The 14510-nt window shown below is 43.2% G+C and overlaps 1 protein-coding gene across 1 annotated transcript in view; it reads left to right on the plus strand.

The window, feature by feature from the left end:
* The first annotated feature begins 1910 nt into the window (after positions 1-1910).
* The window catches only part of TMCC3 (transmembrane and coiled-coil domain family 3), a 105772-nt gene continuing 93172 nt past the window's right edge, over positions 1911-14510 (plus strand). Inside the window, exon 1 of the mRNA XM_073620171.1 lies at positions 1911-2269. Within this exon, the coding sequence (XP_073476272.1) occupies positions 2192-2269 (78 nt within the window). The 5' untranslated portion in view covers positions 1911-2191. The remainder of the gene's footprint in view (positions 2270-14510) is intronic.

The raw sequence follows: 14510 nt of genomic DNA on the forward strand, positions 1-14510 counted from the left end.
GCCCACTTTCTGATTCTTGTTTGGTCATTAGCCTAGGCTTAGGACATCATGCACAGTTCACTCTCCCTCACTCATGAGAGTTTGCCAGGAAGGGAGGGGGGCTGAGTCATAGAGGGGCAATGAAAGCTGCTGGGCTGCAAAGCTGTAGGTGTGCCTCTGTGTGTCTGTGTAAACCCAGGAAGTGAACAGGCAGCAGCTTCAGCTGCCCGCAGTTAAATGGCTGCAGCCAGACTTAGTGGAGGGAGATTTCTGCAGCATATTTGGCAAGTACAGAATCACAGTATATATAAAATAATATGCAAAGTGGTTGGAGGGAAGCTTCAGAATGGCAAAAGATGTTTTTATTGCCAATTGTATGAGCAGACTGCAGTTCCTCTTTAAGGTGCTCCTTTGATTTTGAGCCCATCTATGTGGCTAGGCTGTGACAAATTCTCACATGTGGTATTCTTATACTCGGGAGGAGTGGCAGAATGTGTTTTGGGGTGTAATTATAAGTATACCTATGCTGTGTGTGAGAAATAACTTGTTAAAATGATAACTTTGTGAATTTTTTAATTTAATAATTTTTTTTTTTTTCTGAAAAATGGTGACAACAAGCTACAACTTTAAAAACCTCACCATGCCTCAATACCTTGGACTGCCTACTTTCCAAAAAGGGGTCATCCTTCACTTTTCTCATGATCATCCTTACCCCATGAGGCAAAATCTTGCATGAAGCTCCAGACTGAGGACGATTGATGGTTATTTTTTATTACCTCCATTTGTGAATAATCGCTCCAACAGTTGTCACCTTCTCACCAAGCTTCTTGCTGATGGTCTTGTAGTCCATTCCAGCCTTGTGCAGGTCTACAATCTTGTCCCTGATGTCCTTTGACAGCTCTTTGGTCTTGCCCATGATGTTAAGGTTTGAATGGAAGAAAGAGATTCTGTGGACAGGTGTCTTTTCTACACATAACGAGTTGTTGTTAGGAGCACCTTCTTAAACTGACAGGACTGATCTTTGTACCACATGAGCACATACTGTAGTCAGTCTGTGGGAGCCAGAATTATTGTTCGTTACATTTTATACATATTCATTCAGGGTATGCCCTTTTTTTAGGCACACTGACCAGCTAGGCCAAGGCACACCTCAGGTCTTGATAGTTGGGGTTATCTCATTTCCAAGTGAAGACTCTGACTACAACTCAATTTATAACATTTGTATTGTGTTTTTTTCCGGATTTTTGGTTGATATTCTGTCTCTATCATTTAAAATGCACCTATGATAACAATTATAGACTCTTCATCTCTTTGTAAATGGGCAAACTTACAAAATCTGCAGGGGATCAAATAACTATTTTCCCCACTGTATATACCATAATTTATAGACTCTGTAACGTTAACAGGCTAAATAACACACACTGCTTAGGGTTATGTTTACCCACGAAATGTAGCAGAATACAATTTCAAAATTTTCTGTATTTTTTTATTTTTATAACAAAAAAAATTAAAAACCCACTAAAAGAAAGCTCCATCTGCCTCAAAAATGATAAAATTCATTTGAGTATAGTGTTGCACGACTGAGTAATTGTCATTCAAAGTGTGACAGCACCAATCAGAAAACTGGCCTGGGGCGAAGGGGGTGTCCGGACTTGAACTGGTTAAACAAGTTTTCCTTTTGTGTGGATAAAAGCTGTAAAAGCCATGTAATGGGAGGTATGTGGACATGAATCACACATGTTTATCCTGGTGTATCTTCTTGGCCTCCAGCCAGAAACTTATCTGTGACATGTGTGGAAGTAAGTGAAGTCAGGGGGCCCTCCCATGGGGCAGGCTTATGACAAAACAGGCTGAGGTGTTTCTATTGATTTTTTTTTTATTTGGGGTCATGTTTTGTTATCTCTGAGGCGTGTTCCAGTCAGTCAGTCAGTCAGTGCGTGCTCTCCTCTTGCTGGAAGCTCCACAGGTTTGTGTGTGTCGGCAGTGAAGGGGTGTGCGATGGGGGCGTGTCTATGACCCACCCTGACACACACACACACACACACACACACACTCACACACATAGCGCTGTACACAAGCTGAGCATAGAGGCGGTGGAGGGCTCGGTGTGCGGGGTTCCCCGGCCGGGCTCTTCTATTATGTGGCAGCCAACGTGGCCGTGCTAACAGCCTCCTTATCTCTCTCTCGGACGGAGGACATATACTGAGCAATCATGCCGGGCAGCGATACGGGGATAGCTGTGGACAGGACCTACTCCGACCCGGAGAGGCACCAGAGGACCAAGACCAGGGTAAGATCACTACAAGTCCCAGCATGGACCGACAGCCTGTATACGACTCGTCTACCCCCCGATCTACTGAGTGTATCATCTACAGCGCCTGATCGGTCAGGACAAGTTTGGGGTCCGTGCTGTATGATCACCCCATGATCACTGGAGATCACACAATGCTATTGTGCGGAAACGATCGGGCGCCATGTACAGTGTGTGTATCGTGTACAGTGTGTGTATCGTGTACAGTGTGTTGTTTACAGTGTATGGGTGGCTCATCACAGGCTGATCCTGGATGGGAGATAATAGCTCTTGATAGCCAGGAGATTCCTCTACACTGCTCAGTGTATACATCACACCTGGGGGGCACAGGTAACATCTCCACTATGGAGCACACTGCTGACAGCTCTCTACACCCCTTCCGATGGATGGATGGATGGATGGAGAGCTCTATGTGTTTGTGCATCTCCATGCACTGCATCCCGATGCTGTCAAATGTAAACCTTAGTATTGCTATTAATACAGTACTAATGACTCATCCAGCAGGTTTAAATGGCACTTAGGATTCCATTTACTTACAATACACTTCTTAGGAATACAGCTTGGTGATAGAGATATTAAAAAAAAAAAAAAAAAAAATTATATACTTTTTTTTTTTTTTTTTGTATGGTGTGTGTGTATATATTATCAAAGCATTTAATATATATAATATTCTCATTCTCTCTCATTCTCATTCTCTCTCTCTCTCTCTCTCTCTCTCTCTCGTAAAATTGTGTGTATATATTTTTTCGTTTATATGACATTTGAAAAAAAAACACAATAGAGATATATATATATATATATATATATATATATATATATATATATATATATATATATATATATATATATATATACACACACACACACACTCTTTCATAATAGTAGTGAGTGTGTGTGTGTGTATATATATAATCTCATGCAGAGTATCGCACTGTAATTGTTTCCCCAATTAGGACATGCTAGTATTGATGAATCTGCTAGAACTGATGTCACTTTCCAGGGTCCTGAGTTTTGTGTTGGCGGTGACACCTGAAACCAAATGAGAACTACAAAAGACCTGCAGCCAAGCCCAGTTTCCCCCAGCAGTAAAAAAAAAAAAAAAAGCACAAGGGTCACATAGGCAATAAACAGCTCTTACAAAGTATTCCAGATCAGCTGTTTGCGGTGAGTCCCAGGGCTGCCTCAACATGCTGAGATCTAATCTTTCCAAATATACCGGCCACTGATTCATTCTGTGATCTTATTGAGGATTTTTCTTCGTACTGTCAAGGGACAGCTAGGATAATTCTTTTCAAAGGCATGAGTGATCAACATCTTTTACTTTGTTTTTATTATTAGTGTGTGTGTGTTTTATATTTTTACTGCTTGTAAATTTTTTTTTTTTTATTTTTTTTTTTTGAAAAATGCAGGACATACTGTAGGCAACTGGTTCACACTCAAACAGTGAATTGGGCTGATTGATTTAGGTAGCTAATAATCTTTACACCATACATTGTGAGAGTATTCATTTCCCTTATCCAATCATGTAAGTGATTTAAGAGATTTGCTTTTCCCCATGATTGGGTAATTGAAGTTTAAAATGTACACAGGCTGATTTCCTGAAGAGTTGGAGAATGATCAACCAATGAAATGTGTCAACATTCACGTCAATTACCCAATCATGTATAGATGACTTAAGTAAATGTGGATTTATTTTTTGTCACATGATTAGATAATTGAAGCGACTCTTCACACAATCTAGATCTCAAATCCTTTAGTAAATCAGACTCTTTGTCTTAAATGCCCACTGTCAATACACAGATTTTCTTTCAATTGATAGTAATTTCTGAAAAATCGTTCATTTAGAACATTCTTTCATGCCATCAATAAATCAACTAATTTTGTTTTGAAAGCCCTTAATTAGTTATGTAGACAAGGTATGAGCTCAGACGTGTTCAGATCCTAAGCCAAACATGGCTGTGGGGCGGAAAATGCCTCTGCTGCTTCCTGGCATGATAGCTTCGGAGGGTTCGGACAAGGATCCAGACACGCCTGAGCTCATCCTTGCTCCAGATCTACTATCTGAATGGAATCCCAGACTTTTTCATTACAATGTGTAAGATTTTATTTTATTCCCCCCCCCCCCCCCCCCAAACGAAAACCACTTTCCATTTAGAATTTCGTTTTACACAAAAAAATCATATCCATTCTGCTCTTTTGAATTTTCTCGTCACTACAGTCGAAAATGCACATCAGTTTGTACCCCACTAACCATAAGATGATCAAACCTACACTGGATGTATCAACCATGCCCGGTTCACCCCTCAAAGACCAGTTTAGTGTAGTGTGGTTGCCCTGTACAGTATTGGACATGGTTTGGAGTACTGTGCTCAGGACCACTTGGAAGAGGTTGTCTGGGGCATGGTTTAGGTGGACGCTGGCACCGTGTGATTGCTAACTGTGCCCAAGCATAGAACTCTTACCCAGAAACCACAAAGCACAGAAGTAGGGATCACTGTGGTCAGGGTGATGATGGAAATGGGCTGGGGCCCAGTACAGTGTGAATGCAAACCGATGGGGGAGTGAGGACAGTCATACTAAGCCTCTGGTGGCTGCTCATGATTAGCTGTGCATGTTTTCTGTGATGTCAATTATTATGTACCTGACTGTGTATGATCAAGCATGTATTTCAGCAATTAAAAATCTCTTGTGAGTTCTCATTTCATAAACGCTTTCTGCATTCATAGATGAAATTCATTCATTCAGAAATGTGCCTTCTCGGTTTAGTGCTATTTATCAATAGAGCGGGTGCTACAAAGAAAAGCACTCTAGGTGTGACGTGGGACTGCAAACAGCAGGATATCGTTTGCTTGATATTTCCAGGATCTTTCTTGTCTTCACTATGCTTTGGGACTTTTTGAAAGCTTTTACCACTGCACCACCTAGGCCAGTGATGGCAAACCTTGGCACCCCAGATGTTTTGGAACTACATTTCCCATGATGCTCAGCTACACTGCGGAGTGCATGAGCATCATGGGAAATGTAGTTCCAAAACATCTGGGGTACCAAGGTTTGCCATCACTGACCTAGGCTATTCTTCTGAAGTCACACCACTACCTGTGAGTTTCTAAAGCTTATCATACATGTCTCCTATGCATCTATCAGCCGCTGTGTAGATCTATTGGAAACAAATTGAATGGCTTGTTTGGGTAGGCTCTCATATGACATGGTTTTGGGATTTTAGGCTTCATTCACACTTGTGCAAAAAAGTCCACAGTCCATGTATTTCAATGGAAGCTGTTCAAATCTATGCGACTTAAAAAAGTTTCCTGTGTTCTGTCAGATTAGCCAACCCATCAGATGAGGGAACGGCAGTGCCGTTCCGCCAGCTGACTTGCCAAAAATACTTACTGCGCATGCGTTCCACCGTTGGCAGGTTTACTATACTGACAGAACACCTGCAAGCGGTGGAACGCAGTAAGTATTTTTGGTAAGTCAGCTGATGGGACGTCACTTCCGTTCGCTAATCTAACAGAACACCTGCACTACTTTGATGTGGCTTGAGTGCCATAAATGCACTGTAAACTCTCAAATCGCATTTTAATGTTAATGTGACAGTTGGTAAACAGTCAAAGTCGCACCCATTCCAAGTTGCATCAAAGTAGCAATGGAAATCACATGACTCTAAAGTGTGAATGGAGGCTACGTTTATGACCAGCAGTAAGTTGGACTTTGATTTGTCAGATCGAAAAAATGTACCAACAGTGATGTAGAATGGGGGGACCTACATGAGCAATCTATTCAAACTAATATGTGTGTTATATATCAGGTGTTGTGTCATGCTGTACAGTTCTTGCTTTTGGGTGTTTTTTTTTTTTTTTTTTTTTAATTAGAAAAAAAAAAAAAAAATCCTGGCCGTGAGTGTGTTCAGGGAAAAGTTAACCTGATGGCTAATGCTTCATTTACACTAACTCACACTGGCAGCTCCTAAACCTGAATTTAAGAGCCTACAGTGCCTTGCAAAAGTATTCACCCCCCATGGCGTTTTACCTACCGTATTTATCGGCGTATAACACGCACCCCAAGTTTAGGAGGGAATTTTAAGGAAAAAAAAAACTTACATTTAAATGCCCATTAATGCAGCCTCATCAGTGTCCATCTGTAGCCTTGTCCCCCATTGCAGCCTTGTCAGTGTCCATCTGTAGCCTTGTCCTCCATTGCAGCCTTGTCAGTGTCCATCTGTAGCCTTGTCTTCCATTGCAGCCTTGTCGGTGTCCATCTGTAGCCTTGCCCTGTGTCGTTTGCAGAAATCTGTCGTTTGAAAATGGCTCCGAGAGCCGCCAAAAGGCTCACAATCGGCGTATAACACGCACCCACGATTTTTCCCCTGATTTTAAGGGGAAAAAAGTGCGTGTTATACACCGATAAATACGGTATTTTGTTACATTACAGCTTTTAGTTCAATCTTTTTTTAATTTGAATTATATGTGATGGATCAGAACACAATAGTCTAAGTTGGTGAAGGAAAATTAGAAAAATATATTTATTATTAATATACAGGATTTATACAGCACCAACAGTTTACGCAGTGCTTTACAATATAAAAAAAGAAAATATACATAAAACAATTTTTCAGAAATAAAAAAAAACTGATAATTGGCATGTGCGTATGTATTCACCCCCTATATTATGAAGCCCATAAAAAGCTTTGGTGTAACCAATTATCTTCAGAAGTCACATAATTAGTGAAATGATGTCCACCTGTGTGCAATCTAAGTGTCACATGATCTGTCATTACATATACACGCCTTTTTGAAAGGCCCCAGAGGCTGCAACACCTTAGCAAGAGGCACCACTAACCAAACACTGCCATGAAGACCAAGGAACTCTCCAAACAAGTAAGGGACAATGTTGTCGAGAAGTACAAGTCAGGGTTAAAAAAAAAAATCCAAATCTTTGATCCCTAGGAGAACCATCAAATCTGCCAAGAGACAGCCGCACACCAAAACTCACAGACCGGGCAAGGAGGGGATTAATCAGCGAGGCAGCACAGAGACCTAAAGTAACCCTGGAGGAGCCGCAGAATTCCACAGCAGAGACTGGAGTATCTGTACATAGGATGACAGTAAGCCGTATGCTCCATAGAGTTGGGCTTTATGGCAGAGAGGCCAGAAGAAAGCCATTACTTTCAGCAAAAAACAAAATGGCATGTTTTGAGTTTGCGAAAAGGCATGTGGGAGACTCTCAAAATGTATGGAGGAAGGTGCTTTGGTCTGATGAGAATAAATTGAACTTTTTGGCCATCAAATAAAATGCTATGTCTGGCGCCAACCCAACACATCACATCACTCAAAGAACACCATCCCCACAGTGAAACATGGTGGTGGCAGCATCATGCTGTGGGGCTGTTTTTTAGCAGTCGGGACTGGGAAACTGGTCAGAGTTGAGGGAAAGATGGATGGTGCTAAATACAGGGATATTGAGCAAATCCTGTACCACTCTGTGTGTGATTTGAGGCTAGGATGGAGGTTTACCTTTCAGCAGGACAATGACCCCAAACATTCTGCTAAAGCAACACTTGAGTGGTTTAAGGGGAAACATGTAAATGTGTTGGAATGGCCTAGTCAAAGCCCAGACCTCAATCCAATAGAAAATCTGTGGTCAAACTTAAAGATTGCTCTTCACAAGCGCAAACCATCCAACTTGAAGGAGCTGGGGCAATTTTGCAATGAGGAATGGGCAAAAATCCCAGTGGTAAGATGTGGCAAGCTCATAGAGACTTATCCAACGCATCTTTGAGCTGTGATAGCCGCAAAGGTGGCTCTACAAAGTATTGATTTTAGGGGGGTGAATAGTTATGCACATTGACTTTTCCTGTTATTTTGTCCTATTTGTTTGCTTCACAGCCTAAAAAAAAATCTTCAAAGTTGTGGGCATGTTCTGTAAATTGATGCAAATCCTCAAACAATCCATGTTAATTCCAGGTTGTGAGGCGACAAAACACAAAAAATGCAAGGGTGGTGAATACTTTTGCAAGGCACTGTATGTGTTAATGTACACACAGGCTTTTAGGAGCTGCCGCGTTTAGGTGAGCTTCAACCTCCCTCTCCTGAATGCGGAAGAATTGCGTTCAGGATAGGAACATTTTGACTGCTGGGCGTGGCAGAAATGCAGCAAAACTGTGCCGCGATTTGCATTTTGCCTGCGGTAAATGAAGTTCAGTGTACATGAAGCCTAAATGTGGAATCTCAGGCATTGGAGGCCATTTGAGCTATATCCTCACGATGCTAGATCCAGGAGGAGCAGATTGTGGAAGTCTAGTGAGTCTCAGATTTTTCAATATTGCTAACTGGCTATGACCAATGGATACCATTTTAATGGCCTGATCCTTGGCTGAGTATTGGCTCATAGAGTGATCAGCATGAAAATCATGAGAGATCCCTCTGCCAGTTGCGTGCCTTAGTGCAGCCAGGTGGTGCATGCATGTCTTAATTTGGCCATACACTGGGAAAAATTTCAGCTGGTTCGATCAGTGGTTAGCCCTGTCAGCCTCACTCCGCCAAACATCCTTCAATTGGGCAATTGTTGACTCAAGAGCACCCACATCCAGTTCAGGCACTGGTCAGGTATTCAGACAGCTGACATGACTGACTGTAAGTGTTCAGTATCCGCATCTGTTTAGTGTAGCTGAAAGAATGATTGGTTTTGTTCAGCCTCCAGGCTGAATGACAAAAATATAAGCATGTATGGCCAGCAAGAGGGGAAGCTCTGCTGATTTCTATCATCCAATCATGTGTGTGTAGCACCCTGGAGTTTAGGCAGGGTTGCTCCTCCCAAATTTACTTGACAGGAGTAGTTATCCTGGTTGATTGCTAGAGATCTTTTGATTTCTCCCTAAATTTGGCCTTGTTGCACTTTCCTCTTATACCACTATGTGGCCGGGTACTTGGTGGTACTAGATACGAAAAGGGCAACGTACGGTCAGGTTATGGGTATATGGGGTATCTCAGCCAATGGGCAGGGGTTTTCTTGGATCCCTTTTGTCTGCTTGGAGAGCCTGTATTTTTGAGTGAGGTCAGGTGATCCATGTTCTATGCCACCTGGACTGCTGTCTGGGTGGACATGTGTTGTATTACCCAGGTTGCTATGGCCGGAGATGGGGCCTATCCCAGGAACATCTGGCTGCTAGGCTGTCTGAGGGCCTATCCAGAAGCAAGAGAGCAGCGCAGGGTTGGGACTGCAGCTTGCAGTCCAACCGAAAGTGACGGTTCTGCCAGCCGGAGAACCTGTCATGGTCTGAGTTAGAGGGGAAGCTGTCGCCAGTAAGGGACTATCCGCCTTATTACCAGGGACCACAGTGAGTAACTGAAGCAAGTACCGATGTAGTATTCTCACCAGCCAGGGACGGTGAAGGATTGGGGAAACTTCAGTGGGATTCAAGCCAGGGACCCAGCCAGCAGAGGTGACTCTTGCAGAGCAGCCTTGACTGTCAAGCCAGGGATCGAGCAGGCCAGCGTGGGTGAAGCTTGAGAGGTATCTAGAGTGGCAAGCTAGGGACCCAGCAGAGAAGCAGGAGTGGCGCTTGAGGAAGATACCACCGTGAAGATTGGAGGAGCTCAAGGGATTCAGTGGCAGTGAATCAGTGGGTCTAGTGAGAGACTGATAGCTCAATGTATTGAAGAACTACAAGGAGTGATTGTAGTGAAAGTGAAGGAACTGTTAAAGACTGTTGCCATAGGTGACCGCAATCCTACACGTGCAGATGTGGCGTCTTACTGGATGCCTTTCCCTGCTTGGCTGTCCTCCTATTGATTTCTTGGAGTCTGCCAATTAATCTTGCAACAACCTAAATGGGGTCCTGACCCTAACCCTCTCTCCTCCAGAAGAGACTGTTAAGAAAAAAACTTTATTTTTGCATTCAAGAAGTGTCTGGCACCCAATAACTTTAACTACTTTGCACCCACTATGCCTCACAACCCACCACATATAGAAGGTTGTCAGCTATCCCTGGTGGGCTTCATTAGATCAAGAGGCCTGGGACCTTGCTACATGTGCAAGCAAAAATACTGTTATTTTCCTTGCACGTCCCCCCTCAGATCTACAATGACTGCGCTTGCAGTGCAGTGGATTTGCCCTTAGTAAATAAACCCCATTGTGTTCTCCCAGGGGGGAAAGCCGTCCTTGCTGAGAGAAGACGGTGATTATTGCTAGTGGCTATACCAAGCCTAGCATTCAAATGTTCTTTGACACAAACCTTCACCCCTGTTACTTTTATTTTATTTTTTTTTTTTATTTATATCTTTCCATCCTTCTTCTTCTTTTTTTTTTTTTTTTTTTTTTTTTTTTTACCACTTCCCTACCCAGCCATAGTCATATGACGTCCTGGGATGGGATCTCCCATCCTGGGTGGACGTCATATGATGTCCTGGGATTCCCGGCCGTCTAGGGGGCGCACGCCCGCCGCGTTGCTTGGGACCCGGTGCGTGTGCCCGTTAACCGGGCCGGACCGTGGATCTGTGTGTGTGTAAACACACAGATCCACAGCCTGTCAGGTGAGAGGAGACCGATCTGTGTTCCCAGAACGGAGGAACACTGATCGGTCTCCTCCCCTTGTACGCCCCCTCCCCCTACAGTTAGAAGCATTCCCTAGGAAACATATTAACCCCTCCCCGCCCCCTAGTGGTTAACCCCTTCACTGCCTGTCACATTTACACAGTAATCAATGCAATTTTATAGCATTGATCGCTGTATAAATGTGAATGGTCCCAAAAATGTGTCCGATGTGTCCGCCATAATGTCGCAGTCACGAAAAAAAATCGCGTTCGCCGCTAAAAAAATATTTAAAAAAAAAAAAAAAATGCCATAAATCTATCCCATATTTTGTAGACGCTATAACTTTTGCGCAAACCAATCAATATACACTTGTGCTGAACTTTTAATTTCAGTCCTCTGTAGGCAGACTGTGTTTCGAATGTGACAGCTCTGTTTAGTTGTGCAGACAATAGTTGTCATTGTCGCTAATCTGGCAAAGTGTACAGTTATTTGGATCCATTCTGAGCCAGAATGCATTCCTTCTCCCTGTGTCAATCATGCTGCAGTGTTGGACATCTGAACACCTGCATACTGTCTTCATAGTGGGGTGCTGTCTGCTCCTAATTCTAGGGGGATAGAGAGCATCTGTGGTGGGATGAAATACGACTATGTAAATCAAACAGAATTCCAGTATAACTACATTGTATCATTGTATTTTTATTTATTTATTTTTTTATGTGGGTAGGAATTGTTCTCATTCTGTAACTTTTATTAGAGAACACCCGAGCAAAGTCTTCCCATATGTGTTGGCACTTTACACGATCTAACCTTTAACTGGCAGTAAACCCAGACTAGGGGACTTCTAATAACATTTTGGAACATGCGTATTAAAGGCAAACTCCAAATTTTTAGACAATGCTACGTCCATATTTGGGATGTAACTTGATGCTAAGCAGACCAAATAAATGCACTTTTTTTTTTTTTTTTTTTTTGCTGCAAATGTATGTGCATTTATTTTTGCAAAAGGAGGGTATATGTAGGGTTCCATTTTTGATCTTTTGTTCTAAAAGTTATAGTTGGCTAGGTTGTCGTGCTGACCCTATGGCTTCAATACTTTGAATGACAGAACTGGAGCTGTGTGAACCGTCTCCATTGTGAGCCAGGCACACTCTCCTGTCATGCTAATTGGATGTGGGGAAAACCGCATTCAATTTGCATAAGTGTGAACCCAGCCTTACGGGTAAATAACATGTATATAAAATACGTTAAATGCACATATAATCCTTGAGGGATGTAATGAATGGTCTGGTGACTGGGTATCAAAATATTAATCTACTTGTTACTAATCTAAATTACTGACCTTTAATATCTATCTCCCATCTATTTGTCTGAATTTGAATTCCACTTAGGCTAATTTCACACTAGGGCGTCGGTGGTAAAGTGCCGCTCTTTTTAGCACTGCTTTACCGTTGTTCTTGCAGAGGTTTTTCGGCCGCTAGCAGGGAGCTTTTAACCCCCGCTAGTGGTGGAAAATGGGTTAAAACCAATGCAGCGGCGCTGCCCCATTGAGTTCAGTGGGCAGGGGCACTTTAGGAGCAGTGTATACCCCGCTCCTACGGCACTCCAAAGATGCGGCTTGCAGGACCTGCCAGCGCACCGCTCCAGTGGGAAAGCACTTGGGCTTTCCCACTGGAGTGACCAGAGAGGCGCTTTACAGGCGCTATTTTTAGCGCTATAGCGCCTGCAAAGCGACTCAGTGTGAAAGCAGCCTAACAGTTTGTACAACACTTTTATATAAAGGGAGGCCATACATTTTCAATACATGAGGGTTAGGAAGGTCCTGATCCTGTAAGCTTATAATCTAAAGATGTGTTTATTTTGATTCTGTATTGGATAGTGTTTCTTGGTGATTTTCTTGTCAGTGAAATGAATACTGGATGAGTCATTGAGAGGGCAGGAGAAAATTACTCCAAGTCGGGGGAGCTAGTATTCTGATCTCTGGATATACATATGTTTCCAGACTTTGCCACCTACACACATTTGCTTTTGTCATAGATTTGTTGTCTTATCTTGTGTACATTTATGTGGAGTGGAAATGATACCTAAACTATTTAAACATCCTGTGTACAGAGGCAGTGGTTGAAATAGCACCATAAACATCCCAGTTAAATGTCTTGTATACTGAGACACTGCTTGAACAAGCCCAGCCATCACACACAAAAAAAGAAAATTGTCTCGGATTTGAGCAGTCTCCAATGCAGGGGCCCAGAAGGTAATACAAATGATGACTGCAGTGTTGCAGTTCTTCTCTAGGAAGGAAGTCAAGGCCTTTCCCGTCTCTTGCCTATTGAGTGCCTCGGGTTGATTTTTGTGGTGCCTTAAAATGAACTGTAAGGCCTCATGCAATGGACAATTTATCCCTGATGTTCCTGTGTGGGTGGAAGGGACATGTGCATTTAGCCCCGGTGTTCCCGTGTGGGTGGAAGGGACATGTGCATTTAGCCCCGGTGTTCCCGTGTGGGTGGAAGGGACATGTGCATTTAGCCCCGGTGTTCCCGTGTGGGTGGAAGGGACATGTGCATTTAGCCCCGGTGTTCCCGTGTGGGTGGAAGGGACATGTGCATTTAGCCCCGGTGTTCCCGTGTGGGTGGAAGGGACATGTGCATTTAGCCCCGGTGTTCCCGTGTGGGTGGAAGGGACATGTGCATTTAGCCCCGGTGTTCCCGTGTGGGTGGAAGGGACATGTGCATTGTCCAACCCCATTGCTGACAGCCTGTAATGCATTTGAGAGGTGCTGCAGCTGGATGGTGCAGCAAGTGGACCAACGTTTAGGGCAATATAAAATCAATATGCTCTCCCAGGCATTCATCCTTTTGGAGCATACCGGCCCACCCGTTGGTACACTTTTGTGCGTCATCCAGCTGCGGCAGCAGTCAGCCTCTTATAGGTTTGTTGGCTGCCAGCATAGGGTCTGGACGGGGAGCCTGTGCTTTCCACCCACACTAAAACACTGCAGCAAAACACTCAGTATGTATTTGGCCTTACAATGTGGATACTAATTAGACCATAGCTTAGAGCAGGGATATGCAAATAGCGGACCTCCAGCTGTTACAAAACTGCAAGTCACATCATGCCTCTGCCTCTGGGTGCCATGCTTGTGGCAGTCAGTCTTACTATGCCTCATGGGAGTTGTAGTTCTGCAACAGCTGGAGGTCCGCTAATTGCATTTCCTTGGCTTAGAGCATTGTTTCCCATCCAGGGTTCCTCCAGGGGTTGCTAGGGGTTCCTTGAGCAATGAACAATTTCTGCCTCTCGGATAAGTTCCCACTGACACCATTGATCTTAGCTATCTGTAAGAAGGCAATTCTTTCCAATGACCACACAACGAATGTAAGGAGCATTCTTCCCATTGACCATCATACTAATGTATTATGAGTTGTAGATATAGTAATTTTTAGAATGGGTTCCCTGATACTGGAGAGTTATTTCAAGGGTTTCTGTGTTGAGAAAGTCTGGCATAGAGGCTGATCAGTTTACCCGGGGTATGATATGATTTACAGTGAAATAATGCTCTGAATTATGGCCACATCCTCTGACACTGCATAAAACCATTGGTGCGCTAACCAATTTAAAAGTGCTCACACACATTGGCTTTAATTGATTAGGACATTCAAATTGATGATTAAGGTGTATGTATTTAACTCTCGTT

This window comes from Aquarana catesbeiana, linkage group LG03, assembly GCF_042186555.1.
Source record: "Aquarana catesbeiana isolate 2022-GZ linkage group LG03, ASM4218655v1, whole genome shotgun sequence".
NCBI lineage: Eukaryota > Metazoa > Chordata > Amphibia > Anura > Ranidae > Aquarana > Aquarana catesbeiana.